At 55.7% G+C, this 26,776-nt stretch overlaps 2 protein-coding genes across 4 annotated transcripts; both read left to right on the top strand.

Annotated features, from left to right (window-relative positions):
- Nucleotides 1-345: 345 nt before the first annotated feature.
- Nucleotides 346-14,448, top strand: CADM4 (cell adhesion molecule 4). 2 transcript variants are annotated; one of them, XM_044758979.2, is made up of 9 exons: nt 346-503; nt 9,576-9,722; nt 10,082-10,234; nt 10,504-10,638; nt 11,020-11,184; nt 11,310-11,400; nt 11,774-11,946; nt 12,738-12,866; nt 13,417-14,448. In XM_044758979.2, the coding sequence occupies exons 1-9, from the start codon at nt 440-442 to the stop codon at nt 13,524-13,526; spliced, it is 1,167 nt and encodes a 388-aa protein (XP_044614914.1). In that variant the 5' UTR covers nt 346-439; the 3' UTR covers nt 13,527-14,448. The 2 variants fall into 2 exon arrangements, with proteins under 2 accessions (XP_044614914.1, XP_070355592.1); XM_070499491.1 differs by lacking the exon at nt 346-503 and adding an exon at nt 3,745-5,653.
- A 2,222-nt stretch (nt 14,449-16,670) lies between these two features.
- Nucleotides 16,671-25,846, top strand: ZNF428 (zinc finger protein 428). 2 transcript variants are annotated; one of them, XM_044758995.2, is made up of 3 exons: nt 16,671-17,040; nt 19,755-19,948; nt 25,160-25,846. In XM_044758995.2, the coding sequence occupies exons 2-3, from the start codon at nt 19,873-19,875 to the stop codon at nt 25,660-25,662; spliced, it is 579 nt and encodes a 192-aa protein (XP_044614930.1). In that variant the 5' UTR covers nt 16,671-17,040; nt 19,755-19,872; the 3' UTR covers nt 25,663-25,846. The 2 variants fall into 2 exon arrangements, with proteins under 2 accessions (XP_044614930.1, XP_070355598.1); XM_070499497.1 differs by lacking the exon at nt 16,671-17,040 and adding an exon at nt 17,120-17,405 and having other exon boundaries at nt 25,160-25,834.
- Nucleotides 25,847-26,776: the final 930 nt, after the last annotated feature.

The raw sequence follows: 26,776 nt of genomic DNA, 5'->3' as shown, positions 1-26,776 counted from the left end.
CAGTTACCTGTCCCTCACACCCTTACCCTCCCGCGACACCCGCACCTCTTCATAGCCTTCCATCAACACCCTCACACACTCCCCTCTCACACCACACACTCACTCTCACACTCACGCTTTCACAGTGTTCTTGCCTTCACACACACCTGCACACTCTCACTTCTTCGCACGGCACCCACAACCTCTGCCGTCACCCAGCACGCTCGCCCACAGCCCCCGCCTCTCCCGCCTCTCCCCCCGCAGCCCTCGCCCGCCTAATCTCGGGTCCCTCTGGGCCCCCGACCCCGCCTCCCCGCGCCGGCCCCGCCTCCCGGCCCCGCCCCACCTCAGCGCCCCGCCCCTCGGGCGGGCAAGGGGCGGGGCCGGGGGCGGGGCTGGCGGCGCGGGCGGTGCAGGTGCCGGGCCGGGAGCAAGCGGCGGCGGCGGCGGCGGCGGCACCATGGGCCGGGCCCGGCGCTTCCAGTGGCCGCTGCTGCTGCTGTGGGCGGCCGCGGCGGGGCCAGGTAGGGTCGGGGGCCGGGGCCGGACGGCCGGGCCGGGGCGGGGGGCGCGCCGCGGTGACAGCCCGGCCGCCGCGGCGCCGCAGAGGCCGAACAATGCGCGCGGGGCCGGGCCGGGCCCCCTCCCCGGGACAAAGCGCAGCGCGGGCCGGCGCCGGGAGCCGCGAGGGGGAGGGGGCGCGGGCCCCGGCCGCCGTGCCGCAGCCCCCCCACCCCGCGCAGGCCGGATCCCGGCGGGGACAAAGGGCCGGAGACCACCCCCCTCCCGAGCCCGCCTTCTCCAGGCCGGTCCTGCTGTCCTTCTGTCCGCTCTCTGCGTCCCTCTGTCCGCCTGCCTCTGTGTCCCTCAGTGTCTCTCCTTGTCCCCCTACCCTTGTCCTCTGTCCCTCAGTCTCGAAGTCCTGTCCCTCCCTCTGTCTGTCCCCCTTTCTCCTTGCCTCCCTGTCCCCCACCTCTCTATCCTGTCTTTGTCCCCCACCTCTGTCCCTTGGCCTCTGTCCCTTTTTACTGGGTCACTCTGTCCCTCCATCGTCCTCTCTGTTCCCCCTTCTCTGTCCCTCTATATTGCGCCCTCCCTCTCTGCCCCGGTTCCCCCTCTGTCTCGCTGTCACCCTTGCTTCTCTGTTCCCCATCTGTCTCATCCCCTTGTCTCTCTGTCCCCTGTCTTTCTGTCACGCCTGTTTCTCTAGCCCCCTCTGTCACCTGTCTCCCTCATCCCCCCCCCGTCCCACTGTCTCCCTGTCCCCTGTCTGTCTGCCCCCCCTTACCCTTACCGCCTCCATCCTGGGATCCCCCATCCCCATCCTTCCTTCTTCCATCTCTCTATCACTCTGCGCCCCTGGCGAGGAATCGAGTCAGGCAGGGCATCCTAAAGGGCCCTGGAGGGAAATGGATTGGTGTATGTGTGCGGGGAAGTGTGTGCGGAACCTCAGCGTGTGGGCACACACGTGGATTCAGCAAATGCCTGCCCAGTGCAGCCCCTCCTCACCCATTCCCACGCCCAGGCCATGACTGACACGGAAGCCCCCTCCAGAACAGCCAGGGAGCCGTCCACACACGCTGCTCCCACACTGCAAAAAGCTGGAGACCTCCAAGATAGGGTGACCCTGAGACTGGGGACAAGGTCAGGAAATGTCAGCCACACACACACACTCTCACACTGTGTGTGCCTGAAACCTGCCCCAGGTCACCCCGTCCCTGGTGGGGAAAGCCACTCTTGGGAGAAACGGATGATTGGGAGGTGGCTGGGCAGAAGTGGGAGGGCCGGGCATTCTGTAGATTTGGGGGAGCCGTGTAACCAGATGGCACTGGGCTGGGGGCCTGCCCGGCTTTAAATCCTGGCTCTTGCCGTTTACCACAGCAGCCAATGGCAAGCACCCTCTCCCTGGGCTTCTGTTTCCCTTTCTGTAGATGAGGATGTTGAACTCAGTGACCTGAAAGAAAAAGAACTCCAGCTGGGAACTCTGAAGGGCTTTCTGGCAAGCGGGGTGCAGTCACACCTTCCCCACCCCATGGCTGGAGGCAGAGCCCCTGTCTCCTTGGGACAAGGCGAGGGGCAAAGCTGACCCCCCACCCTCCACCTTGCTCTCTTCTATCGTCTTCTGCCATCACCTCAGAACTTTCATCATGACTTCTTTTCTTTGCGGCAGACGTGGCACAATTTCCCAGATGAACACTTTAGAACTTTAGCCACATTTCCATTCAATTTTATTTTTCCTTCTTTATTTTTTAGGCCCTAAAAACCAGGCTCATGGAACCCTAGAACCAGGGAATTCAGTAAATAAAGAGCCTGAGGGTATTTTAGAATGTTGACATCTTTCAGATTCTAGAATCCCAAAGTCTTTAGACTCTTGACCCCTTTAAAATTCTAGAACCTCGATGGCGTTAGCCTTCTAGCCTCTTGACATCTTTAAAATTCTGAAACCTTGACCTCCTGGAGATCCTGAATCTTGACACCTCTGACATCTAGAATCTTGACAGCGTAGATTTGTAGGACTTTGGAGTCTCAGAATCAGAATATAGTCTAAGACGGCCACCTGCCCAGTTCAAGAATCTTTTCTCCATCCTTTCTGGGAGGTAGCTCAGCAGGCGTGTCGCTTGTTTGGTTTTAAAGTCACTGCTTCCTGGTACTCTAATCACTTCTGTAAACTTCCTTGGAATTAAATGGCGTGGGGCTTTATAAGTTGGGAGAGAGCTAGGTGTCATGGGAAGCACTCTGCACTGGGAATGAGGGACCAGGCCTCTCCGGTGTAATTTTGTGTCAACCCCTATCCCTCTCTGTGCCTTGCTTTCTCCTTCTGTAAGGCATGGGGTAGGAAGCCGGAGTACATGGCCTCAGAGGGCCCTGCCTGCTTTCCTCTTCTTTGGACATTTCTGAATGGCCTTGGCCACCAGATTTTAGGGGTCTCCATGGTCCCCACCTTTCCCTCTTAGTCACCCCCATCCTCTCTCACCTGGCCCAGCCAGCAGGAGTGGGGATGGACGATGGGGTCCATTTGTGCCCTTTTGAAAATGCGTTCTCTCTTTCCTGGCTCACTCATCTGCCAAGAATACCAGAAGAAGATGAGGAGGTTTATGAAAAGAAAGAAAGAAGGGTCCAGGGTGGGTAGGCGAGAGGGAGTGAGAAAGAGAGAGAGATGGGTTGCCTGCCCAGAGACGCACACAGGCAGAAACCGAGACCCGCAGGCCAGGAATTGGATGGAACAGAAAGGAGCCGAGGAAACAGATATCCAGATCCGAAGAAAAGAGAGAGAGGCTGTTAAGAGTTGGGGGGCCTGGCGGAGGGGGAGGTGTGGATCCCGAATAATGTTTCCCTCCCAAGTGACTCACTTTCTCCTGCTGAAGTTCTGCCCGGCTACTCTGAGAATAGGGGAGCTTCCCCCCAGTGTGAGTCACCCCAGGGTACAGGTCTTAGGAGGTTTCTCTCACTGACCCCCACCCACCCAGGAGCCGGGGGCTTGAGTCCCCAGAGCGGAGGTCAGGTTCCGCCATGGATTCCAAGACCTTAGATGCAGCAGGGCTGGGGCCTGGGGTGGGTTAATGTCGTGCGAGCCTGGCCTGTCCCCGTCTTGGGGAACACAAAGGCAGCTTTCTCTCTCTGGGTGGGGTTGGGGGTGCTTGGAGACAGTCAGACTCGCCAGCGCCCAATGGCCTGTGGCACCAGGACCCAAGCACCCACTGGTTCCTGCCTGTGCAGACGCCAGATCCGTAGGTCCTCGGGAACCAGGTTGCAAGGCTCCTCCACGGGCACCCATTGGGGCAAGGGGACAGCGGCAGAGCCTGGGCTCCTCTGGGACCTGGTGAACAGGGCCCTGAGGGTGGAGGGTAGGACAGCGTGCACTCAGTGCAGGCCCGTACCCTTCCCGGAGCAGGAATTCCTTCCCTGACCCCACACCCAGGGGGAACCTCCGGAGGACTCCCCCACCCCCTGGCTGGGCCTGAGGCCCAGAATCCAGGGAGTTCCGAATATCCCAGGAACGCGGGGGCCACAGCGGGGACTTTGTGTGTGAGGCTGCTGACTCACCCCTACGCCCCCACCTGATGCTTGGGTCCCCAGAGAGAGGGGGACAGAGGGCTGGGGGAGGGCAGGACTGTGGTTCTGGGGGTTGAGGAGTGTGGACCTGGAGTCAAAAGTTTGCAGGAGAGAAGAGGGCCAAGGACCTGGACTCCTGGGTGTGAGGGAGGAGGGGCTGGGGGCCTGGACTCCTGGGTCTGAGGGAGGAGGGGCTGGGGGCCTAGACTGACCCCTGGGTCTGAGGGAGGAGGGACTGGGGGCCTGGACCCCTGGGTCTGAGGGAGGAGGGGCTGGGGACCTGCACTCCTGGGTCTGAGGGAGGAGGGGCTGGGGTCCTAGACTCCTGAATCTGAGATAGGAGAGGACTAGGGGTCCTGGACGTGTGTCAGAGGGAGCAGGGGGCTGGGGTCCTAGACTCCTGGATCCTGAGGGAGAAGGAAGCTTGGGATCTGTACTCCTAGATCTTGAGGGAGGGAGAGTTGGGGGTACAGACTTCTGAGTCTTGAGAGAGGAAGGGGCTGGGGTCCCACTCCAGGTTTCCGAGGGAGGAGGGGCTGGGACCCTGACGCCTAGGTCCTGCGAATACAGGCGCCTTCACAAGGCTGAGCTGGGGAAGAATTGATGCTTTGTGCGAGGATGTTCGGACTCCGCCATTGATGGGGGGCAGAGGGGGGGTTTGATCAGGGCGCAGGGATGTACCACGTCCTTAGGGGAGGAAGTGGGGGAAGGAGGCATGATGCCACAAGCCCCCTGGGAAGCAGATGTAAATGGGGTGGCTGTGACCTTCCCGGAACCGTGACCTTGAGACTCCCTTGGGTATTCGCTGACTCAGGACCCAGGAAGTGCTCCCCCACCCCCCTTAGTCTCCGTGGAAACATCCACCAGCTGTGTACTCTGGGCCCCTGGCTCCTGGGTCCTGAAGGAGGAGGGGGCTGGAGGCCCAGACTCCTGAGTTTGAGGCGGGAGAAGGCTGGGGGCTCGGGACTTTGGGGTCTGAGGGAGGAGGATGCTGAGAACCCAGCCTCCTGGGTCCTGGGGAAGGAGGGCGCCAGCTAGGAGCCTGGACTCCTGGATCCTGGGAGAGGAGGCAGTTGGGGGCCGGATTCCTGGGTCTGAGGGAGGAGAGTGCTGGATTCTGGGTCTCTACACATCACCTGCTCAGCAGCTCCTTCCCAAACCCTCCCCAGTCCCTTTTTCCAGGCACCATCCCCATGACTCCAGGCTGTCAACACAGTTTAAAGGGCCAGTGCCCCAGTCCCAAAGCTCAGCCCCTCTCTGACCAGGAAGTCCCGCCTCACCACCCCCCAACCCCGAAACAAAAGCTCCTGAGACATTAATATTCCAGGCACACACACTGTTGGTTACTGACTCCTCAGGAGGGGGAGGGAATAAGACAAAAGCCCCCCCACCCTCACCCCATGTGCACCCTCAAGCAGAGAGCAGGGGATAAATGTGGGGGAGCAGATCCAGAGGTCCTGATGGCTCCCAGGAGATGTTGAGTTTCTGCCACTGACTTGCCTGGGACTCCTGAGCCTCATTCTCCACATCTGTAAAATGGGGGGCTAGCATTGGGCTAGCCCTGAGGTCCAGGATCCACGGATAAGCTTCAAGATGTTTTTTAAAAGCGCCAGATGTGCAGGTAGGCCAGTTTCCATGTGCATGGGCATGTTTCCTGATGTTGAAATGACAGAAGCTCTGCAGAGAGGGCTCCCTGAGCTTTCGGCACTGGGCTGATCCCCACGAGGCAGGCACTGGCATCCTCATTTTACAGACGGGGCATCTGAGGTTCAGAAAGGTTAAGCCACTTGCCCAAGGTCACACAGCAGGCAAGTGGTCCAGCTGGGATCAACCCAGATGTTTAAGATGAGAATAATGATGTCACAAAGTCGTTGTGAGGCTGTAACGAAATCCTGCCTGACACACACAGTTCATTCATCAGTCTCCCCAGACATTTGTCAAGTGCCGGACACACTTCTAGGCACTCAGGGTGCGGCAGGAAACCCAATGGCTTACATCCTCGTCTTCACGGGGTGTATATACTAGGGATGGGGGCAAACAGACAATAAACAAGGAAGCAAATTAATAAAATAATGTCAGAGAAGTTTTCACAGAGGAAATAAAACAACGGTGATGACATAGAAAGTCTGAAGGTGAAGGGACGAGGAGCGAGAGAAAGTCTGAGGATGTGTTGATATGAGCAGAGACCTGAATGAGAACAGAAGGCAGCCCAGAGATGATTGAGGGCGAAGAATGTTCCAAGCAGAGGGAAGAGCAAGTGCAAAGGCCCTGAGGTGGGATCAAGCACAGTACGGCTGAGGGACATCAAGGCCCTGAGCCTGCAGTGAACTGAGTAGTGGTTGGAACCGTGCTCAGAGAGGGGCCCGGCCACATAGCGCCTTGACTAGGAGTCTAGATTTTGTTCTCAGTGTATCAGGCAGCCTTTGGAGGGTTTTAAGCAGAGAGGTAACTTGACCTGATTTACCTTTTTGAAAACTCCGTCTGGCTGCTGTGTGGAGAATGGCCCAGGGGAGGCAAGCACAGAAGCAGGGAGACCCTTGAGCAGTTCTTGAAGGTCCAGGCAGAGATGGTGTCATTGGACTAGGGTGATGGTAGAAGAGGTGGACAAAGGTGATGAGATTTGGGATCTGTTTTGGAGGTAGAATGGATACATCTTATTGATGGAATGGATGTTAGAGGGGAAGGAAAGGGTGAGAACTTGGATGATTTCTAGGTTTTTGGCCTGAGCAACTAGGTGGATGGTTGTGAGATTTACTGAGATTGAGAAAACATAGGGAGGAAAATATGTGGGGCAAGGATTGGACATTTTAAGCTTGATATTCCGAGAGGTGCTAGATAACCCCTGAATAGTGACTTAAATACACAAAGCACTATATTCAAACATAAAAGAAGTCCAGAAGTAGGCATCTAGGGTTTTTATGGGAGCTCTACATCATCACCAGAGACTCAGGCACCTTCCAGCTCTTTGTTCCACCATCCCTACTGCCACTGTCCTCGTGGTCCAATATGGCTGCAAGAACTCCAGGCATCACATCCGAGTTCCAGGCAGCATAAAGGTGACCTGGTGGGAACAAAAGACTTGTCCTCTTTCTTTAGGAAGTCCTCCCGAAATTACCACATGACACTTTTTCTTATATCCAATTGGACAAAACTTTATTACATGGCCTCACTTAGCTGCAAGGAAATCTGGGAAATATCTCTTTATGCGGGACACGGGGAAACCACAACATACAATCAGGGTTCTTTTACTAAGGAGAAAGGGAAGAATGGATGCAGGGTAGGAAGATAGCTGTCTGCCTCCATCCTCCAGAATTAATCTTTTCCACTCTTCAGCCCCCAATTCAGGTCACCTATCCCTCTTACAGGAAACATAACGCCTTTGATGGGATATTACAGTGTTTATGTCTACCTCCCCATAAATCTTTTTTTTTTTTTAAGGATTGGCACCTGGGCTAACAACTGTTGCCATTCTTCTTTTTTCTTTAAGGATTGGCACCTGGACTAACATCTCTTGCCAATCTGTTTTTTTTTTTTTTTTTCTGCTTTATCTCCCCAAACCCCCCCTGTACACAGTTGTATATCTTAGTTGCAGGTCCCCCTAGTTGTGGGATGTGGGACACCGCCTCAACGTGGCCTGAGGAGCGGTGCCATGTCCACGCCCAGGATGCAAACCCTGGGCCGGCGCAGTGGAGAGCGTGAACTTAACCACTCAGCCACGGAGCCGGCCCCTACCTCCCCCATAAATCTTGAAGGCCTTCCATGACAGGGGCCTCATCTGACTCATCTCGGGGCGCCCAGCCCCTGAAAACTTACCTTGAGGCCCTTCGCTAGCACGTCCCACACCCCCTCCCCAAGGCTGGATGCTTTTCCCCCAGATAGCCAGGAGTGGATGTGGATGCAGGCCGTGGAATCGGAGAGGTCTCGGTGCCGAGCCCGACTTGGCCACTCTCGGGCTGTGACCTTGGGCAAGTCATTTCCTCTCTCTGGACCGATTCTCTCATCTGTAAAATGGGAACTGGAAGAAACCTGGGGATTGTTAATAGTGCTACCTTATTCTAGTAGGGTGATGATTAAATGGAAAATATATAGGTGATGCCCTTAGCACAGAGCCTGGCACAGCAAGTGTCTAATTAACCGTAGCTGCTGTGGTTATTGTTATTTTGAAGATGCCTGCGACAGTGATGATGGTGATGCTGATGCTGATCAGTCTCAGCTCTGAGCTTTGTGTTCCCTCTGCTGGAAACACCCCCTCAGTAATCCCCTATCTTGTTCCTCTGATGGATTAATCAGGGTAGGGTAACTGCTGTTAACAACAGCGCTGAAACCTCCATGGCTTAACCAAAAACTGTTATTTCTTGCTCACGTCACAGTCCTGTGCAGGCCCCGGGTTCCTTCCAGCTTGTGGTCCTGTCCTCCTTTAGGCCCTTTAAAGTCCTCTCCAGCCAGCTTGATTGTGAGTGAGATGAGCCAGGCTGGAAGAGGTGTTTCTCTCTTCCACCTACATCCCCTTGGGCAGAAAGCAGTCACGTGGCCCCACCGCAGTACAAGGGAACCTAGGAAATGGATCTATTCATGTGTTGAACCAGTTAACTTTAGTGGTGTCACAGACCCTCCAAAACGTAGTGGCTTCAAACAACAGTCGAGTCATTTGCTCGTGGCTCTGGGGGCAGCAGTTTGGACTGGATCTCTTGGTCTCAGCTGGGGTCACTCAAGTGGCTGCAGTTACCTGGTGGTGTAACGGGGGCTGGAGGGTCCAGGATGGCCTCACCCATGTGACTGGTGGTGGGGGCTGGAGGGTCCAGGACAGCCTCACTCACATGGCTGTTGGCAGTGGGGGCTGACTGTTGGTGGGGCTTCCCTCCGTGGTCTCTCATCCTCAAGGAAGCTACTAGTCCTGACATCTGTACCTGACAGTCTCAGGGCAGCAGGAGCCACGAGGCTTCTTAAGGCCTGGGCTCCAGAACTCACAATATCACTTCTATCAAATTCTGTTCGTCCAAAGGAAGTCCCAAGGCCTGCCCAGATTCGCAGGTCAGAGTGCCTCCTTGATGGGAGGAGCAGGGAAGTCAGCTTACAAAGGGCATGGACAGGGATGGGAAGGCTACTGTGGCGATCTCTGCAGAGAAGCTGCAACAGGTGCCAGGTGTGAAAGATGGGGCTTGGCAGACAGAGAGCAGTTTTCCACACCTGGTGAACTTCTGCTCACTCTGAGATCAGGATCCAGTGGACCTTTCTTCCAGAACCTTCTCTGATCACCCATCTCCCTAGGTAGTCTTAGTCTCCCTTTCCTCTGGGCTCCCAGTGTGCCCTGTGCTGCCCGCATTAGAGCACACACTGCTGGATCTTGACTGCAGCTCCTCAGGAGCAGGGAACAGGTTCCCTTCGTCTCCCAGGCTCCAGCCCGCAGGAACTGTTGGGTATCATGAGCTGAATGAGAGGGGAAGGAGGGGGATGGGAGGTTTGGGTGGGAGAGGCACAGAGGGAGAGAGAAAAGATTGAATTGCAGCCCTCAGTGAGTCTCCTTCTTCTGTCTACTGGTGCAGGGGCAGGACAGGAAGTACAAACGGAGAATGTGACAGTGGCCGAGGGTGGGGTGGCCGAGATAACCTGCCGTCTGCACCAGTACGATGGGTCCATAGTTGTCATTCAGAACCCAGCCCGGCAGACCCTCTTCTTCAACGGCACCCGAGGTGAGTACTGGCGTCCGAATTCTGAGTCTTGAGGGAGGAGAGGGCTGGGAGCCTGGACCCCTGGGTCTGAGGGAGGAGGGGCTGGGGGCTGGGACCCCTGGGTCTGAGGGAGGAAGGGCTGGGGGTCTGGACTCCTGGGTCCAAGGGAGGAAGCGTTTGGAGTCTGGACTCCTAGTCCTGTGGGCGTGAGGGCCTGATTCATTATGAGTCTCCAAGGGAGTAACTAGGTGGGCGCCGTAGACACACAGATATGACTGGAGAAAAAAGGCGGAGGGCTGGACTCTAAGCTCCTGGAGGAAGGGTGGGACCCCTGAAGCCAGGATTCCCCAAGTTCACTCCTTCCGATTCACTCTCTCTAGCCTTGAAGGACGAGCGTTTCCAGCTTGAGGAGTTCTCCCCGCGCCGGGTGCGGATCCGGCTCTCAGATGCCCGCCTGGAGGACGAGGGGGGCTATTTCTGCCAGCTCTACACGGAGGATACCCACCACCAGATTGCCACGCTCACTGTACTGGGTAACAACCTCCCCCTCCTCGGACCCAGCCCCTCCTCCTTTCTCCTCTGCTTATCCCTTATCCTGAGACCTGACCCTGGCAGTTTTTAGCTTCCTGGACATCTGGCCCCAGTAAATATGGCCTGTCTTCATGACCTCTGACCCCTTACTTGACCCTGTCACCTGGGACCCTTGTTCCCTTTGGTCCCTGGGATCCCGCAGCCTGGTGGCTTTGAGCGCATCTCGGTGCCTCCCCTGACACCTCCCTTACCCCCTTTCTCCCTGCGGCAGTGGCCCCCGAGAATCCGGTGGTGGAGGTCCGGGAGCAGGCGGTGGAGGGCGGCGAGGTGGAGCTCAGCTGCCTCGTGCCGCGATCCCGCCCGGCTGCCACCCTGCGCTGGTACCGGGACCGCAAGGAGCTGAAAGGTGCTACTGAGGTTGCGGTGGGGTGGATGGGGGAGGTGCCGGAGGGGGCGGGGCCCGAGAGGAGGTGGCGTTCCGGGGGAGGGGCTTGGGCGGGGCTGATTTGTATGTGGGCGGGGCTTGGAGAAGAGCACACAGGTTCCGGCAGACCCTAGCCGCTCCAAATACAGCCATTGAACGGATTGATAGACGAGAGGGCGTGGGAGTGAGAGGGGGAGGGGCTTTGGGAAGAGGCAGGTGCGGTGGTGGGCTGGGTTCGGGGAGGGGCGTGGTTTGGAGGGCAAGGGGCGGGGCTTGGCAAATAGCTTGCTTTGGGATTGGCTGCGGGGGAGTGGGCACTCCTCGGTGGGCGGAGCCTGACAGTATCCCGGCGGGGCGTGGCAGGAGTGAGCAGCGGCCAGGAAAATGGCAAGGTCTGGAGCGTGGCGAGCACAGTGCGGTTTCGCGTGGACCGCAAGGACGACGGCGGTATCGTCATCTGCGAGGCGCAGAACCAGGCGCTGCCCTCCGGCCACAGCAAGCAGACGCAGTACGTGCTCGACGTGCAGTGTAAGTGCCCGGCGGGCCGGGACCCGAGGGAGGAGGGTCCCAACGCCAGCCGCCTACCCCCCGGAAGGCTCCAGCCCGGCGTGATGACCCGGACAACCACTCTCCCATCTCACGTTTGCCCACAGACTCCCCCACGGCCCGGATCCATGCCTCCCAAGCTGTGGTGAGGGAGGGAGACACGCTGGTGCTGACGTGTGCTGTAACGGGGAACCCCAGGTGAGCTCTGGGGCCCGAAGAGAACAGGACTGGCGATCTGGACACCTGTGTCTCAGGAAAGAGAGGGCTGGGGCCCGAGTCCTGAGAGAGGAGGGATCTGGGGTCTCTGACTCCTAGATCCCGAGGAAAGAGGCTGTGAGGTCCAGACTCCTGCATTCTGAGGGTGGAAGGGGCTGGGGGGGGGCGGGGTCTAGGATTCCTGATATCCTGATGATGGATGGAATCTGAGCCCAGGACTGTTGGTCTTCTAGGCAGGAAAGGGTTAGCAGGGATTCTCTTATTTGGAGATGCTGCATGTCTAGATTTCTGAGAAGTCAGAATTGGGCGCTGATACCTGCGTCTCTAACTCTCATTATACTCTACCCCCGCCCAGGCCAAACCAGATCCGCTGGAATCGCGGGAATGAGTCTTTGCCGGAGCGGGCCGAGGCGGTCGGGGAAACGCTGACGCTGCCCGGCCTGGTCTCAGCGGATAATGGCACCTACACCTGCGAGACGTCGAACAAGCACGGCCACGCGAGGGCGCTCTATGTGCTCGTGGTCTATGGTGAGGGAGGCTGCAGCGGGCCTGGGGGCGGGGCGTAAGGCAGGGGCGGGGCCTCCAGGGGGCGGGGCCTCACGAATGGGCGGGCTGGATTGGATGGTCCCAGGCCTGCCGGGCCTTTGAGGGTGGGGCCTGTGCAAAGAATGATTGGGGGTCAACAGTCAACAGAGTTCTTATAGTTCAGATTCGGTTCTGCAGCATTCTATTGCGGGTAACTTAGTTTATGTCTTAGTTTCCTCATCCGTAAAGTGGAAACAAACATAGCACCTACCTCATAGGGTTGTCGTGAAGATTATATGAGCTAAATATATAAAGCAGTTGGAATGGCCCCTAGCACAAAATAAGTGTGATGTGTTTAGCTCCTATGACGGTGGGGCAGGAATTTTGGAAGTGGTTGGGCCCTAGCCCAGCATTTTAAATGCCTGGAGCATTTCAGACGAGATGGGAAGGGACTTGGACTTGAGGTTCCGTGGCCAAGAAACAGTGAAAAGAAAAGAGGTGTGCTTTTTCTCTTCTCTGGAGGGTGGGAAAAGGAGGCAGGGTGCATATTAGCAAAATGATTCAGGGGCCAGGTCGGGCCGTGTACAAACCAACACGCATTCCTTTAGAAAGTGAAGCATCAGGAGAGTGGTGCCAAGAGAAGGGACCACGAGGTGTCAGTGATTTTCGAGGGGCGTGGCACATAAAAGGGAGCGGTTAGATGGGGTGTGCGCAGTGGTTTAAGAGGTTGGCGGCGATGGCCAGGCTGGGACCGTCCTCTGATGACCTGGTCTTGCGCCCTGTCCCTCTGGCAGACCCCGGTGCGGTGGTAGAGGCTCAGACGTCGGTGCCCTACGCCATCGTGGGCGGCATCCTGGCGCTACTGGTGTTTCTGATCATCTGTGTGCTGGTGGGCATGGTCTGGTGCTCGGTACGGCAGAAGGGTGAGTGGGGCGGGATCTGAGGGTCCAAATTTAGCGAGGGGTGTGGTTGGTCGTGAGATTCGGAAGGGGGCGGGGCCTAGAGCCTGGATTCAATTGAGGGCGGGCGTAGAGCCGGGATAACAAGGGGGCGGAGCCTAGATCCAGGATTTGAAACCCAGCGGGACCTAAAGCCAAGATTTCCAAATGGGCGGGTCTTTCGGCCCAGGACTGTAAAAGGGGTGAAAAGTTCAAGTTGAATTAAGGCCACGGGTTTGAATAAAACAATTTACCTTCCTAATTGCTGGATTCGTCGGGAGCGGAGCAAGGGGATTCCACCAAGAGAACGGATAGGGGTTGATCTTTGCATGAACTTTAGGAGTCTTCCTAATTCTGCTTTACGTCTTTCCCTGCCCCTGTTCTGCCCTTCCCTGGACTTGATTCCTTCTCCCGGTCTGTTCCGTTTCTCCCTCTTCCTTCGTCTGGTATGTCTCGTCTGTCTCCCTCTCCTCCTATATCTCTCTCCAACTTCTGGGTCCACATACATGTCACCTGGGGATGTGTCATCTCTCAGGCTCCTATCTGACCCATGAGGCCAGTGGCCTGGATGAGCAGGGAGAAGCAAGAGAAGCCTTTCTCAATGGCAGTGACGGACACAAGAGGAAAGAAGAATTCTTCATCTGACCCCACCTCCACCCTAGGCGTGGGCCTGGGCTGGGGTCCACCCCACTGCCAGCTGCAAAGACATTTACCAGAGTCTGGGATGGTGGGCTTCCCCCACCACTAACACCTCAGACACTTGGGCAGGGATGGGGGTGTCAGAAGCCTGAGGCTCTGCAAGGGCCAGAAGCAACGGCCCAGAGGTCTGGGTCCCCCAGGGGGTAGGGCCCAAAGGTCCAGACCCCCCAAGTCCAGGGAGGGTGGTAGGGATTGGGTTGGGGGAAAATAACTGGGGGAAGGCCAGGGCCCCTAGGCTGCAGAACCAGGTCTTGTGGGAGGGGATCAGATTCTGGGAAGGGCAGGGTGGGCAGGGAAGGGGAATGCAGATTTCTTTGGGGGTCCCAGACCCCATGCCAGCCATTGTAGGAGTTCCACAGAGCTCTGGGCACCTCTTTGCAAAGCCATGTTTGCACGGTGGGGGCAAGGGTGGGGGGAGGGCGTGGAAACAGGGATTCTGTGTCTTTGTGTCATAACTTTGATGGGAGCGGTGAGGGAGACAGCCCCGACCCTTTTCTCCAATTCCCCTCCCCCCCCCAGTTCCTGGGCTCCCCTTCCCTTCTCCCCCTCCCCCTACATCAGTCCCACCCATTTTTGTCTCTGTCCACCCACTCCTGGGGGGGCCTTCCCCATCTCTCCTCCAGGCCCCCCGGGGAGGGGGAAAGGAGTTTGGGTGGGTGGGTTGGTCTCTATGGTTTTATATATAATATATTAAAAAAAATCAAAAATCTGTATGAAAATATCAGATTGTGCCCCCCCCCCATTCCTAGCTTTTGCCCCTTTTTCTTGTTTAAAAAAAAAAGCAAACACATTTTGTATGGGGCCGGGAGGGGAACGGGGAGGGGGTTTGGCAATCCCACTAACCACCATTAAACTGAGGAGAGAACAAGTGTTTGGGGTGGCTGTGTGTCTGTCCCTCTGCCCAGAGCTGCACTGTGTTGGGAGGGGGATGGCCCTAAGGGAGGGGGGAGGGAGAGGAGTGGGATGGTTGCTGGTGGACAGTCTAGGCCAGGAGAGGGTACTTACCTCTCCAAGGATACCTCCACCCTTCTAAGAAACCGGGGTGTTTCCTGGCCAAAAGTCACGAGTTTTGTCTCTTCAATAGACTCCGAGCTACCCTATCCCCAACCAATGACCTTGACCCTTCCCCTGGCTTAGCCGCACTCTCCAGAGAAGCTTTCAGTTACTCACAGCTCATCCTGCCAAACCCGTCCCCGCCCTGCTCAAAGCCTTTCCCTAGCCCCCATCACCTCTAGATCAAGTCAGAGCTCCTTAGCCTAGCATTCCAGGCTCCTCATTCATTCATCTAAATTTTAGATGAGTGATTCTAATTTTCAATTCAAAAATACATTGACCTCGGGGCCGGCCAGGTGGCACAATGGTTAAGTTCACACGTTCCGCTTCAGCAGCCCGGGGTTCTCGGGTTGGGATCCTGGGTGCGGACATGGCACCGCTTGCCAAACTATGCTGTGGCAGCCGTCCCACATATAAAGTAGAGGAAGATGGGCACAGATGTCAGCTCAGGGCTAGTCTTCCTCAGCAAAAAGAGAAGGATTGGCAGCTGATATTAGCTCAGGGCTAATCTTCCTCAAAAAATAAAATAAAATAAAATACATTGACCTCTTACTTTGTGCCAGGTGCTGCTCAAAGGTGATGCCATGGTAAACAGAACAGGCAAATGTTAGGTGTTCCAGACAGTTGAGTGCTAATCTGGAACTTGATCCTGTTCTAGGCACTGAGGCCCCAAAGTGAAAAAGGGTGACTCCATGCTTACCCTCACAAAGCTTTCATGAGGAAAACAGACTACAGCAAGGAAGCCAAAAAGCTTAACTTCAGATTGCCATAACTACTATTAAGGTAAAATGCAGAGTAAGGGGCTGTAGGGTACCATTTTCTTTTAATTTACTATGGAAAACTTGAAACATAGTGTAGACAGAAGAGGATGATGAAGCCCCATGCACCCTTCACCCCAGCTTCAACAACTATCAACTCATGCCCAATCCTGCTTTATCCACAACCTCGCTCACTTCCCTAAAGCAAATCTGGAGGTGCTATCTTAGGAAGATCCCAAAAGCCTGTCAGACTGACATCTGTGCCAAGATATGAATGAGCGCACAAGGAAGATCAGAGGAACAAGCATTTACAGGCAAAAGGAATAGCATGGGCAGGGCCTGAGATGGTAAAGAGATTGGCGTGTTTGAGGGGAAGTGGAGCTAGACAGGAGGTCTAGAGGAGAGGTGGGTGAGGCAGAGATCAGCTGGGCCAGACCCTGTGGATAGCCCCTGGGCCATGGTAAAGAGTTTGAGATTTTTCTAAGTATTCTAAGTATAATGGGATATCATTAGCAAGTTTTAAGCTGGAAGGTAAATCACTTCCAGGAAGCCTGGGATGCTGCAATAGCTTTCTATACTCTCAGCATGAAGTCTGAGCTCTTAACATCACCTGTAGGAGCCTCTCCCCTCTATTCCAGGCATACCACACTGCTTTCACTTCCTCAATCAAACCTCGCACTTTTTTTTTTTTTTTTGCCTCTAGGCCTTTGCCCTTGCTGTTCCTTCTGCCAAAAAGACTCCCTTTCTAGTTGGCTTCTATTCATCCTTGGCTTAAAGATCATCTCCAGGAAGCCTTTCCAGGCTGGGGCAGGCGCCTCCTCTGGCTCCCATAGCTTCCTGTGCTCCACTCATCCCAAGTCTGACCACTCTGGCTTGTGGTTCTGATTACGTGTGGATCTCCTTCCTCTGACTGGGGCGACATGAGGAGAGGGGCTGTGTAGGTCTTGTTCACTGAGGAAACCATAATTCCCACTAGCACAGGGCCTGACACATAGGAGAGCAGTAAATATTTATCCTGGTTCGGGGGATGGAGGCTTAGTAATGGTCCTAGCCCTCGTGCCCGCTCTGGGGATGCAAACCTATCCTGACTGAGACAAGGCTCCTCGCTTCGCGCTAGTCCGCAGTCTCCGTGCGCACGCGCCTGGCTCAGGCGCCCCCCACCCCACATATGCTAATCACTGCGCTCCGAAGTGCGGCCTCTCCCGGGAATATGCAAATCAGCCCTTTCAGCACCCCAGGCCTCCTATTGTCCCGCGCTAAGATTATGCAAATGAGCAGGCGTCAGGTCCAGGACAGTGGCCGAGCTGGCGCCCCCCACCCCCAGCGCATGCCGTTTTCTATAAAGCGCGTTCCTGCTGGCTCACGCACGCGCCAGGCTTGCAGTGGCTGGGTCCGTCGGGCTGCGGACCGTACCAAGTCAACCGGGACGGCGAGGGGCACAGCCGGGAACCCCCTGCGCGGGACCTCGTCGACAGCCCGACTCGGAGAGCCCCTCTTCCCACTGTGCGAGAGGAATGGTCCATCTCTCCGCGCAAGCGCCCTAGGCTCTGCACGCCCCTCGCTCTCCCTCCTACTCCGCTTGCAGCGCAGGCGCAGAGCCCGGGCGTGCAGCCGCCGCCGCCGAGCCGGAGCGGGGCCCGTGGGCGCCGGTGAGTGTCCGGGATGGAGGCTCGCGGGGCATGCTGGGAAGCGGGCGCTACGGCACCGCTGCATGACGGGAGTGACGGTTCCCGCCACCGAGGAGCGGGCCTCGGGCTTGGGCCGTGATGGCCTGAGGGCGAGACCCGGGCTCCCTTTTCTTCCCCCGCGCGGCACCGTGCAGCCCTGGGCATCCTGGGAAGACAGGACGCCGCGCCCTAAAGCATTGTGGGAGTCGGTCTGCTAGTCGTTATGAGCCTGATGCCTGGGGGAAGGATTGTCTCTGCTCCTTGTGGGGAGCCGGTCCCTTTTGTCACACACCTTCCGCTGAGCATCCTCGAAGCTTGGAGTGCTTCAACGCGGAGCATCCTGGAAGGTGGTCATTATAGGCCCGAGGCATCCTGGGAAGAATTGTCGCAGAGCATTGTGGGGACTGGTCCTTATTGTTCCATATAAGGTTTTGCTTTGGCCTCCTCGCTCTAGCATTGTCGAAATGAGTGCCTATTATGTTCGCGCAGGGCATCCTGGGTGTTGGTCGCTATAGGCTTAGGACATTGTGGAGTCTTGGGCACTGTGTTTTCCTTATGGTAGTGAGGGAGCCCCGTTTATGCCCCTGTAAGATCGTGGGAGCCAGTCTGGCTGCCATAGTCGTTGTAGGAATGGGAGTTGTGCACCAATGAATTGTCTCCACCTGACATCTGGAATACGCTGCAAGGGCCCTTGTGTGTTGGGGGTTTGGGGAAGGGTAGGCTGGATTGGTGAGCCATGTCTCCTTGTAATCTCATGGGAAGTTCTGATTGCCCGTGGTGTAGGGTTGCCAGTTAAAACATAGAATGCCCGGTTAAGTTGAATTTCAGATAAGCAATCTTTAAGAAATGTCCAATTTAACTGGGCGTTGTCTGTTTTTATTTACTAAATCTGGCAAGCTTATTCAAGTGTGAAGTAGGATTTCCAAATCAAATGGGGCCGAACAGGCAATAGGATATTTTGAGAACTCTCTTCTGCCAATTAGGAATCTTCTCTCTCCAGAAAGCCCAGATCCAGGTGTCTTTAGAAAGCTCCCCACCCTTGATGCCAGCCCTCCCATGCCCCGGCCTCCTCCAGGCTTCGGTCCTAATCTTTTTCTCTTTAGTCCCCAGCATTAAACTTGACCTCCAAGCTTTGAAGGGATGGTGTACTTTCCACCATTGTATGCCCAGTGCCCAGCACAGGCCTTGATGTATAAGAGGTGCAGCTCAGGCTGCCAGCCCCTTCACTGACTTGCCTTGCCTGGCTCTTTACTGTCCGGGAGTGCAGTGGGAGACAAAAGAAGCGCTCTGTGTGTGTGTTTGTGTGTGTGTGTGTGTGTGTGTGTGTGTGTGTAGGGAGCTATTGGTGGAGAGGGAAAGGAAGGAGAGGAGTCAGAGAAGGCTTCTTGGAAGAGGCAGAGGTGGTATTGGGGTTGGGAAGAAATACAGAGGTTCTCGTGCTTGAGGTGGGCTTTGGAGGGTGAGTAGGAGTTCTCTAGGCAGACAAGAGGAAAGGAGGACATTCTAGAAAGCAACAGCAGGATTTGCTAAGACCCACAAATGTGAAAATCCCTGGTGTGCGCAGGGAGAGGTGAGAAGTCTGGAATGGCATTTATAGAGGGTTGGGGGTGGGGGGAGTAACAGCCACTGTTAATGGAGTACCCAATACATACCAGCAGTTTATATGAATGAGCCTACTGAATCTTCAAAAAATCTTTTCAGAGGCCGGCCCCGTGGCCGCGTGGTTAAGTTTGTGCGCTCCTCTTCAGCGGCCTAGGGTTTTGCCTGTTCGGATCCTGGGCACAGACATGGCACCGCTCATCAGGCCATGCTGAGGCAGTGTCCCGCAGAGCACAACCAGAGGCACTCACAACTAGAATATACAACTATGTACTGGGGGGCTTTGAGAGGAAGGAAAAAAAAAGAAGACTGGCAACAGTTGTTAGCTCAGGGCCAATCTTTAAAAAAAAATCTTTTCAGCCAAGGGATCTTTTTAAGAAAAGTAGCTTTCTTATGACATGGCTTCAAATCCCAGTTCACCTACCTAGCTACCAGTTGGTGTGAACTTGGGCTACTTGTTAATCGTCTTTGTGCCTCAGTTTCCTCATCTGTACTAAGGAGATAAGAATCTGTCTCAGCATGGTTATGAGGAGTACATGAGTTAAGCCCTGGAAGCTCTCCTTGTAACTGAGAAGGAGACAGGCTCAATTTAGGATTGAAACCTAGACAGCATCTTGCCAAGGTATAAATTGATACAGAACTAGGGCTGACATTCACAAACTAGTGCAGGCATTACCAGTCATTTAAATATTGAAATTCTTCTAGATTGATTGGTATATAACTGGTACACAAGGTAATCCCTACCCCCAGCCCCAGACTTTCCTACAGTCCAGCAAGTGAAGGGTTAATGTCTGGCCTAGGACCATGTTCCGCTCTGGTTCTGACTGAACCCATGCTAGGACCCGCTGTTAAATGTTTGGAATGTTACCCTTCTTCACTCCAGTGAATAAGAACCACAGACAGCTTTGTTGCCCAGATGGGGAAATTAAGGCCTACAGAGGGGCGGGGCCTGCAGCCAAGGCCCTGTAGGCAGTCAGGGACAGAGCTGGGGCCTTCTTTGCCTTGTCTCCAATACTGAGCACACAGCTGGGCCTGGGGAGGCAGATGCTATGTAGAAATTTATTGAGTCACCACAGGCCTTTCATTCCCCTTTCCAGCATCCCTCTCTACCTGCCAACATCCTGCATTAGAGAACTTGTGGCTGTGGAGAGCTGGCCAGGGAGGGACGCTGCCCAGCTGCTGCTCTGCTCCTGTCTCCTGTCCCCTCCCCTGGCCATGACAGAGACCCGTGAGCCAGCTGAGACTGGGGGCTACGCCAGCTTGGAAGAAGATGATGAGGACCTCTCTCCAGGTGAGGCAGCCTTAGAGGTGGTGGTGTTGGCTTGAATATCATCCTGGCCTGGGATTGGGGCTCCACTAAGAAATCTTGATGGGGAGTGGCTTCTTGTCTCGCTGGGTATTTTATTCTGATCGGGACTCTCTGCCCTGCTAGGGGATCCCTTCCGGTTGAAACTTCTGGGGGTTGGAGATTGGCTGGGATTGCTCTCCTTGCTGGGAGTTCTAGATCGGCTGTGGTCTCTCTTGCTAGAGATTCTAGGTTGTCTGTGATGCCTCTCTTTTCTGGAGATTCTAGATTGGCTGTGGGGCCCCTCTTTTCTGGGAGTTGTAGGTTGGCTGTTCTTGCTTTCCTTGCTGGAGTTTCTAGATCGGTTGTGATCTCTCTCTCTTCTGGGAGTTCTAGATCGGTTGTGATCTCTTTCCTTGCTGGAGATTCTAGATTCGATGTGATAGCGCTCTCTTCTGGGAGTTCTAGATTGGCTATGATCTCTTTCCTTGCTGGAGGTTGTAGATCTGCTGTGATCTCTCTCTTTTCTGGGAGTTCTAGATCGGCTGTGATCTCTTTCCTTGCTGGAGGTTCTAGATCGGTTGTGATCTCTCTCTTTTCTGGGAGTTCTAGATCGGTTGTGATCTCTTTCCTTGCTGGAGGTTCTAGATTGGTTGTGATAGTGCTCTTTTCTGGGAGTTCTAGATCGGCTGTGATCTCTTTCCTTGCTGTAGGTTCCAGATTGACTACAGTCTTTCTCCCTGCTGGGAGTTCTAGATGGGCTCTGATCTCTCTCCTTGCTGGGGCCCCTTGACTGGCTGTGACCTTCGTCTCTTCTGGGGGTTCTAGATTGGTTATAATTTTTCCCTTTGCTGCAGTTTCTAGACTGGCTATGTTTTCTCATCTGGCTAGGACTTCCCTTCCGGGTAAGACTTCTTGCCCTACTATGATTTCTCTTCCAACTGTGACTTCTCATCCTGCTATGAGCCCTCTTCTGACTGCGACTTCTTGCCCTTTGAGGCGTTCTAGACCGGCTGTGACTTCGGGTCCTGCTGGGCGTTCTAGACCGGCTGTGACTTCGGGTCCTCGTGGGGGTGCTAGACCAGCTGTGACTGTGGGTCCTGCTGGAGGTACTAGACCAGCTGTGACTTCGGGTCCTGGTGGGGGCGCTAGACTGGCTGTGACTTCGGGTCCTGGTGGGGGCGCTAGACCGGCTGTGACTTCGGGTCCTGGTGGGGGCGCTAGACCGGCTGTGACTTCGGTTCCTGGTGGGGGCGCTAGACCGGCTGTGACTTCGGTTCCTGGTGGGGGCGCTAGACCGGCTGTGACTTCGGTTCCTGGTGGGGGCGCTAGACCGGCTGTGACTTCGGGTCCTGGTGGGGGCGCTAGACCGGCTGTGACTTCGGGTCCTGGTGGGGGCGCTAGACCGGCTGTGACTTCGGGTCCTGGTGGGGGCGCTAGACCGGCTGTGACTTCGGGTCCTGGTGGGGGCGCTAGACCGGCTGTGACTTCGGGTCCTGGTGGGGGCGCTAGACCGGCTGTGACTTCGGGTCCTGGTGGGGGCGCTAGACCGTCTGTGACTTCGGGTCCTGGTGGGGGCGCTAGACCGGCTGTGACTTCGGGTCCTGCTGGGGATGCTGGACTGACTGTGACTTCGGGTCTTGCGGGAGGCACTACCCTGGTTGTCACTCTTGACTCTGCTAGACACTTCAGGTGGGTTGGAACTCCGTTCCCTGCTAGGGGTGATCATCTGACTGTAACTCTTCACTCTCCTCGATGAGGATGGAGACTGGCTGGAGCGTTTCTCCTTGAAGGGAGTTCTAGTGGAGCTGTAACTCTTTGTTCTACTCTTTGCCAGCCTGGAACTCTTCTCCATACCTGAGGCTCCTGGTGGGCTGTGATTCCTCTCTCTGCTCATATTTCTAGGCTGGCTCTCACTCCTTTCCTGGTTGTTGCTTCTAGACTGGCTGTTACTCTTCCCCCGACTCTGTTTTTGCTGGGAAGTAGGAGTTCTCATCCTGCTGGGCATACCTGGTCTGGCACGATGAGTTCTCATCCTCCTGGGAGTGCTGGCCCTGCTGGGTGACCTCTTGGAGCCACGGCTTCCCCTTCTGCCAGGAGTTCTGCCACGGCTGTGTGTTCCCCTCCGCTGGTGGTGTCTTACCCTATTGGCCTTGCTAGATTTGCTGGCTCTGGTGTCGGTGCTGGCCCTGGTGTCGGTGCTGGCCCTGGTGTCGGTGCTGGCCTTGCTGGATGTTCTTGCTCTGCTGCGGGCTTGGGACCTGCTGCTGGGCTGGTTAGAAGGGGTTGGCTTTGTACCTGTCCCTTTGGTAGACTTGGAACTGCTCGGGCTCATGAGCAAGTTGGGGGCTGTCAGTGGCTTGGTGGGCACTGAGGAGCTGTGGGGCACTGCTGATTTGGTGGTCTTCAAGGAGGCGGGAGGCTTGGGAGACGCTGTGGGCATGGAGAGTCCAGTGGACTCCGGAGACATGCTGGGCTTGGAGGATCTTGTAGGTGGAGAAGGCATGGTGGGCACAAGAGGGCTTGTGCTCCTAGAAGTCATGGTGTGCATGAAAGACCTGGTCGCTGTGGACAATGACCTTACTGCCTTTCACAGGCCAACTGCGTGAAGTCATAGTGGGCATTGAAGACCCTGGAGGGTGGGTGCGTGAAGTCAAAGGTTGGAGGATAAAGAGGGATGGGGCTCCAGCCCACGGCCAGAGATATTTCCTCTGTGTTTTGCAGCCATTCAGCAAAGGTTTCCTGAGGCTGACTCATACTCAGCGTCTCTGGGAACACAGAGATGGGTCAGACTTAGGGCCTGCCTTCCAGGAGTCTCCAGACCCTGACAGTGACTGCCCAGCTGGTCAGGATGTGTAGGGGGCAGGGGCAGGGGAAGCCCAGAGGAGAGAGATACCAACCACCTGGGGAGTCAGGGAGGACCTCACAGAGGTGGTGACGTGGGCCTTAAAGGGGAGCAGGAGTTTGCTAGTAGAGAAGGAAAAGGTGCCCCAGGTGGGAGAAGAGCAGAGGCAAGGGCCTGGAGGAGGGAGATGAGGGCCTTGGGGCCACCCTTGTTCATTCGACCCATATGTCCTGTGCTGGGTAGTGTTGGGGACCCCAAGATGAGTCAGACCGGTCCTTGAGGGGGTCCCAGTCTGATGGGAGAGACATACTGGGGCACAGATGGCTACAGCCTCTAGGACTGCCACAAGGGGAGGTGCCGGGCCAGGGGGACCAGGGGTGACTTCATAGAGGATGGAGCCTGTGCTGGGTCCTGAAGGATGAGTAGGAGGTCATTAGGTGGAAAGAGTGGGGAACAGTGTTTCTGGCAGAGGGACCAGCCCACGCCAAGGCCTCAGGAAACATTTATTAAATGGCAGAGAGAAAGCAAGACAGAGACAGGAACAAGTAAGAGACATTCAGCAAACATTTCTAATCTCTTCTTCTGGGCTGGGTGATGCCGGGGACCCAGCAATGAGTCACACCAGGCCTGCCCCTGGTCTGGTGGGAAAAGACTATGGACGGGCACAGCCCTGACGGCTTCAGGCTGCGACAGGCGGAGGGCAAAAGGAAGTGACTGGCTCCCTGGGCTGAGGAGATCTGGGATGGCCTCACCCCGGAGGGAGGCCTCCTGTTGGGTCCTCAAGGATGATGGGAAAATCGAGGGCGAAAGGGTCTCAGCAGAGGGAACAGCATGGCCGAAAGCCTTAGAAGAGGTTAGTCAGATTGAACACCAGACTCAGAAATTGTTCTAGATGCTAGGGACGCAGCCATGAGCCAGAGTCCCTGCTTTCAGGGACGGGCAGGAAACACACAAGGAGATGTTGTATATGATAAATTGAAGGGAAACTGAAACAGTTAGGGGCATACGGAGTGCTAGGGAGGGACTGCTCGTGAGACGGGGTGCCTAGGGTGTCACTGAGAAGGTGACACTTGAGCAGAGACGTGGCAGAGGGCAGGGAGCGAGCCCTCCTGCCTGCAGAAAGGGTGGCGAAGGCCCTGAGGTGGGTGCGTGGCTGGGGTGTTGAGGGGCAGTGAGGAGCCTGGCGTGGCTGGCCCAGTTTTAACGGGATCCCTCTGGGCTGCCCAGGGAAACTGAGGACGGGGGCGGGATGGACGCAGGGCAAGGCCGTCACGGTCCTAGGAGGTGCTTTGGCAGGCTTCTGCCACCTTGCCTGAAGAAGCTGGTGTTTCCCACTCTGCCACTGTCATGGAGACTCCCCCATCGCCAACCAGTGCCCCTGTACGCACCCCATACCCACTGCTGCTGTCACTCTTTTCCTGTACATCAACTTCAATTTTTTTTCCTTTTTGTAACCCAAAATTCTCCTAGGCATGTTGTTCATACCCATGAAATCACAGTAATATATTTATATTTATAAATAAGTATTTTAACTCACTTAACTAGATATTTACATGTATATATAAAACCACATGTAATGGGGCCGGCTGGTGGTGTAGTGGTTAAGTTTGCACGCTCCATTCAGGGGCTGGGGTTCGCCAGTTCGGATCCTGGGCGTGAACCTGAGCACCACTTAGCAGGCCATGCTGTGGCAAGCGTCCCACATATAAAGTAGAGGAAGGTGGGTGTGGTTGTTAGCTCAGGGCCACTCTTCCTAGGCAAAAAAAAAAAAAAAAAAAAAAAAAAGAGGATTGGCAGCGGATGTTAGCTCAGGGCTAATCTTCCTCCAAAAAAAAAACCCACATCTGTCAAAGTGCATATATATGTATGTGTTTTAATTTGCTGACATACCTGTTCACATGTTGAAATGTTTGTCCATCTCCCCACAGTGATCTAGCATAGGCCGTCACCCACTTTGAGCTTTCCCTGTTAGAGCCGTGTAACTGGAAACGATTGAGCTGCCTAATCTCTCTATGCCTCAGTTTCCCCATTTGTCACTTAGGCATAATAGTACCTCCCTCAAAGTGTTGTTGTAAGGATTAGGTGAGTTAATATATAAGAACAGCAGTGATGCTTCTGTTGTTTTTATTATTCCTGCTCCTACTTGGTCCTCATTAAACCCCTAAGAGGCAGGTCTTGCAAGACATTTGTTTCCTTGACACCTGGATTCTGGGCACCTACTGTGTGCCAGGCACCTATTCCATGCGACGGGGATGCGTCTGTGGGGAAGGGCAGGGCGTGCCCAGGCGACCCTCTCCATACTGTGGCCTCCATACTGGGAGGGCACCGCCCTCTGTCCTCTGATGTCACTCTCTTTCCCTCCCCGGCTCCAGGCCCCGAGCATTCCTCTGACTCAGAATACACTCTCTCAGAGCCGGACTCCGAAGAGGAAGAAGATGAGGAGGAGGAGGAAGAGGAGACCACTGATGACCCTGAATATGATCCTGGCTACAAGGTGAAGCAGCGCCTGGGCGGGGGCCGGGGCGGTCCGTCCCGCCGGGCCCCCCGTGCAGCCCAGCCCCCGGGCCCCCCAGCCCAGCCCTGCCAGCTCTGTGGCCGCTCACCCCTTGGGGAGGCCCCACCAGGCGCCCCACCTTGCCGCCTCTGCTGCCCCGCTACAGCCCCCCAGGAAGCGCCAGCCCCTGAAGGCAGGGCCCTCGGGGAGGAAGAGGAGGAGCCGCCTCGGGCTGGGGAGGGCCGACCAGCCGGGAGGGAGGAGGAGGAGGAAGAGGAGGAGGAGGAGGGCACCTACCACTGCACGGAGTGCGAGGATTCCTTCGCCAGCCTCGGGGAGCTGCATGGGCACTTCATGCTGCATGCCCGGGGGGAGGTGTAGGCAGAGCCCCACGCAGGCAGCTTGGTGGGGGGCAGAGGGAGGAGGGGGCTGAGGAAATCGGGGTGGTCGGCGCTCGGGGGGGGGGGGCGGGCGGGGAAGGGGTACCGCCGATCTGTGTCGTCTTAGCAGTAGCTGTGTGGAGGCCAGAATAAAAGCCGAATTCTGTGTGTGTCGGTCCAGTGTGTGTTTGGTGTCCGTATGTGTGTACACTGGAGCGGGTGAGGCATGCGCCTGGGCGTTTATCCCACCATCCACCTGGGCTCCTTGGGGGAGCCTTAGGATGGCTGTTGCTGAGATAATTAACATTAAGTGCTTGTGTTCAGCGTGGTTTCCACGTATTTGCTCATAGACCCCATCATGTACAGGCTCAAAGATGACAGAGTTTCATTTCTCACTCACGTAATAGTCCAGGGTGGGTGTTTCAGCTTGGCGGGTAACCCTTCTCCATATGGTGATTTGGGGTGCAGGCCATCCCTTAAGCCTGTGGTCATCCACGTGGTCATGGCTCAGTGGCCTTGGCCTGGGTCCTGCTGACGGAAGAGGAAAGGGAGCCTGGAGAGGTACACATGTTCCCTCACCAGCCCTGATCAGAGGTGGCACGGAACTGCTTCCATTTACCTTCCTTAACGAGAGTTTAGTCACACGGCCACGGCTCCCTGCAAGGGAGTCTGGGAAAGGTGGTCAGCCAAGTGCCCAGAAAGCAGAAAAGAGTTTGTGGAGGACAGCTAGTGCTCTCTGCCTCTCCCTCGTCATCCAAGAACCTTCACAAAGAGGACTTTAATTATAGTCACAGCTATGCTTCCTGGGCCACCTCCTGGGTGCCAAGTGCCAGTCCAAGAGCTTTATATATTGACTCATAGAAGCTGTGCATCTAGGAACTTACAAAAATAGAATCTTAATTATAATTACAGCTGCCATCTTCCCAGTACTTACAGCGTGCTGCATTTTATTTGCATGAGATCATCAGGTCCTCAGAATAACTGTGAGGTAGGGACTGGGATCCATTAATTCAGTTAACAGATAGCTTTTGAGGACCTGCTGGGTGCTAAGCGTTGCAAAGACACCAGTGGATAAAATAAAATCCTTGTCCTCAGGGAGCTTCCATGGGGGTGGG

The sequence above is a fragment of the Equus asinus genome, chromosome 26 (genome assembly GCF_041296235.1).
Source record: "Equus asinus isolate D_3611 breed Donkey chromosome 26, EquAss-T2T_v2, whole genome shotgun sequence".
NCBI lineage: Eukaryota > Metazoa > Chordata > Mammalia > Perissodactyla > Equidae > Equus > Equus asinus.
This window is presented reverse-complemented; position numbering and strand designations above follow the sequence as displayed.

Bases quoted from the DNA above. Each gene is read 5' to 3' on its own strand.
- CADM4 (XM_044758979.2), top strand. From the start codon at position 440: ATGGGCCGGGCCCGGCGCTTCCAGTGGCCGCTGCTGCTGCTGTGGGCG. The intron at 504-9,575 runs GTAGGGTCGGGG...CTACTGGTGCAG, and splicing joins GGCGGCCGCGGCGGGGCCAG to GGGCAGGACAGGAAGTACAA. The intron at 11,401-11,773 runs GTGAGCTCTGGG...ACCCCCGCCCAG, and splicing joins GCTGTAACGGGGAACCCCAG to GCCAAACCAGATCCGCTGGA.
- ZNF428 (XM_044758995.2), top strand. From the start codon at position 19,873: ATGACAGAGACCCGTGAGCCAGCTGAGACTGGGGGCTACGCCAGCTTG. The intron at 19,949-25,159 runs GTGAGGCAGCCT...CCCCGGCTCCAG, and splicing joins TGATGAGGACCTCTCTCCAG to GCCCCGAGCATTCCTCTGAC.